General features: G+C 41.0%; 1 protein-coding gene across 1 annotated transcript in view; it reads right to left on the bottom strand.

The window, feature by feature from the left end:
- Positions 1–564, bottom strand: part of LOC137989996 (uncharacterized) — a 2,918-nt gene extending 2,354 nt beyond the window's left edge. Inside the window, exon 1 of the mRNA XM_068835552.1 lies at positions 1–564. This exon is cut by the window's left edge and continues 2,354 nt beyond it. Coding sequence (XP_068691653.1) covers positions 1–535 — 535 coding nt within the window. The 5' untranslated portion in view covers positions 536–564.
- Positions 565–1,002: the final 438 nt, after the last annotated feature.

Below are 1,002 nucleotides of genomic sequence, written 5' to 3'. Positions count from 1 at the left end.
TTATTGCACCTTCACTCTCAGTTATAATCCATACATTCACGAGTGGATCGTTCATCCGCTGCGAATGTCGCACTTTAGCTGCAACAACGTACTTCCCGGAAATGATCTTTCCACCTACCGAAGCCACAAACCCTGACACAACTTGATTATAAGCTTCTAGACTCCTATAATTCTTGAACTGGTCGTTCGTGTAGTAGCTTGTCTGAAGAACTAGGTAACCAAATAAATCGGACTGTTCGATTGGTGGCAAACATTCCGGATTGAACTCCTCATATGGGATAATGAAAGGGTCAATACCTACAACCGAAATTTTCTTTAGGTATCGCAGCTTTACATGGCTTTCCAAGGCCGTGGCATACTCTGAAAGCACAGGAATCTTGCTGCTAAACTTCTTTATTTCTTCTTCCTCAATTTTCGGGGATAAATCCATACTACATCCGCAAAACAGCTCAAAAAACGCGAGAACTACCCAGAAAAGGCTTACATTTCCATATAATTTCACACTTCGAGGGGCACAAATATGGCGAACGTCCATATTTGGAAAGTACTGTGACGTCACGTGAAAACCGAGACCTCCCAGACCTTAGCACTCATTATAACCTTGAACGTATCCCGATTTAATTTATAGATCTGTGCACTATTAATGACTCTGAAAACGTATTCAGCACACGTAATGACCACTGAAAAGGCTTTAGTGAGTCAATTTCTCCAAACTTACACCAAATTTTCGAGACCACACAGTACTTGATACAGCTAAACATTTCACAATCGATCTTGCGCAAGCCGGAAAGAGTGTTAATCGATAGATTATATCGCATTAACCACACAATTTTCACGCACAAACATAAGTTTTCTACGTCTCACAAAATCACGGCGAAAATGCATTATTCTTTACCCAATATCACTACTTTTGACGAGGGCACAGCTTTCTTTCGTATATCCGAGACGTAGGTCTCAGATTACTGGCAAATCATTCATTGCTTTCTTGTCACGGCGAATCTG

The sequence above is a fragment of the Montipora foliosa genome, unplaced genomic scaffold (genome assembly GCF_036669935.1).
Source record: "Montipora foliosa isolate CH-2021 unplaced genomic scaffold, ASM3666993v2 scaffold_485, whole genome shotgun sequence".
Lineage (NCBI taxonomy): Eukaryota > Metazoa > Cnidaria > Anthozoa > Scleractinia > Acroporidae > Montipora > Montipora foliosa.
The sequence above is the reverse complement of the archived record's forward strand: the minus strand, read 5'-3'. Positions and strand labels throughout refer to the sequence as shown.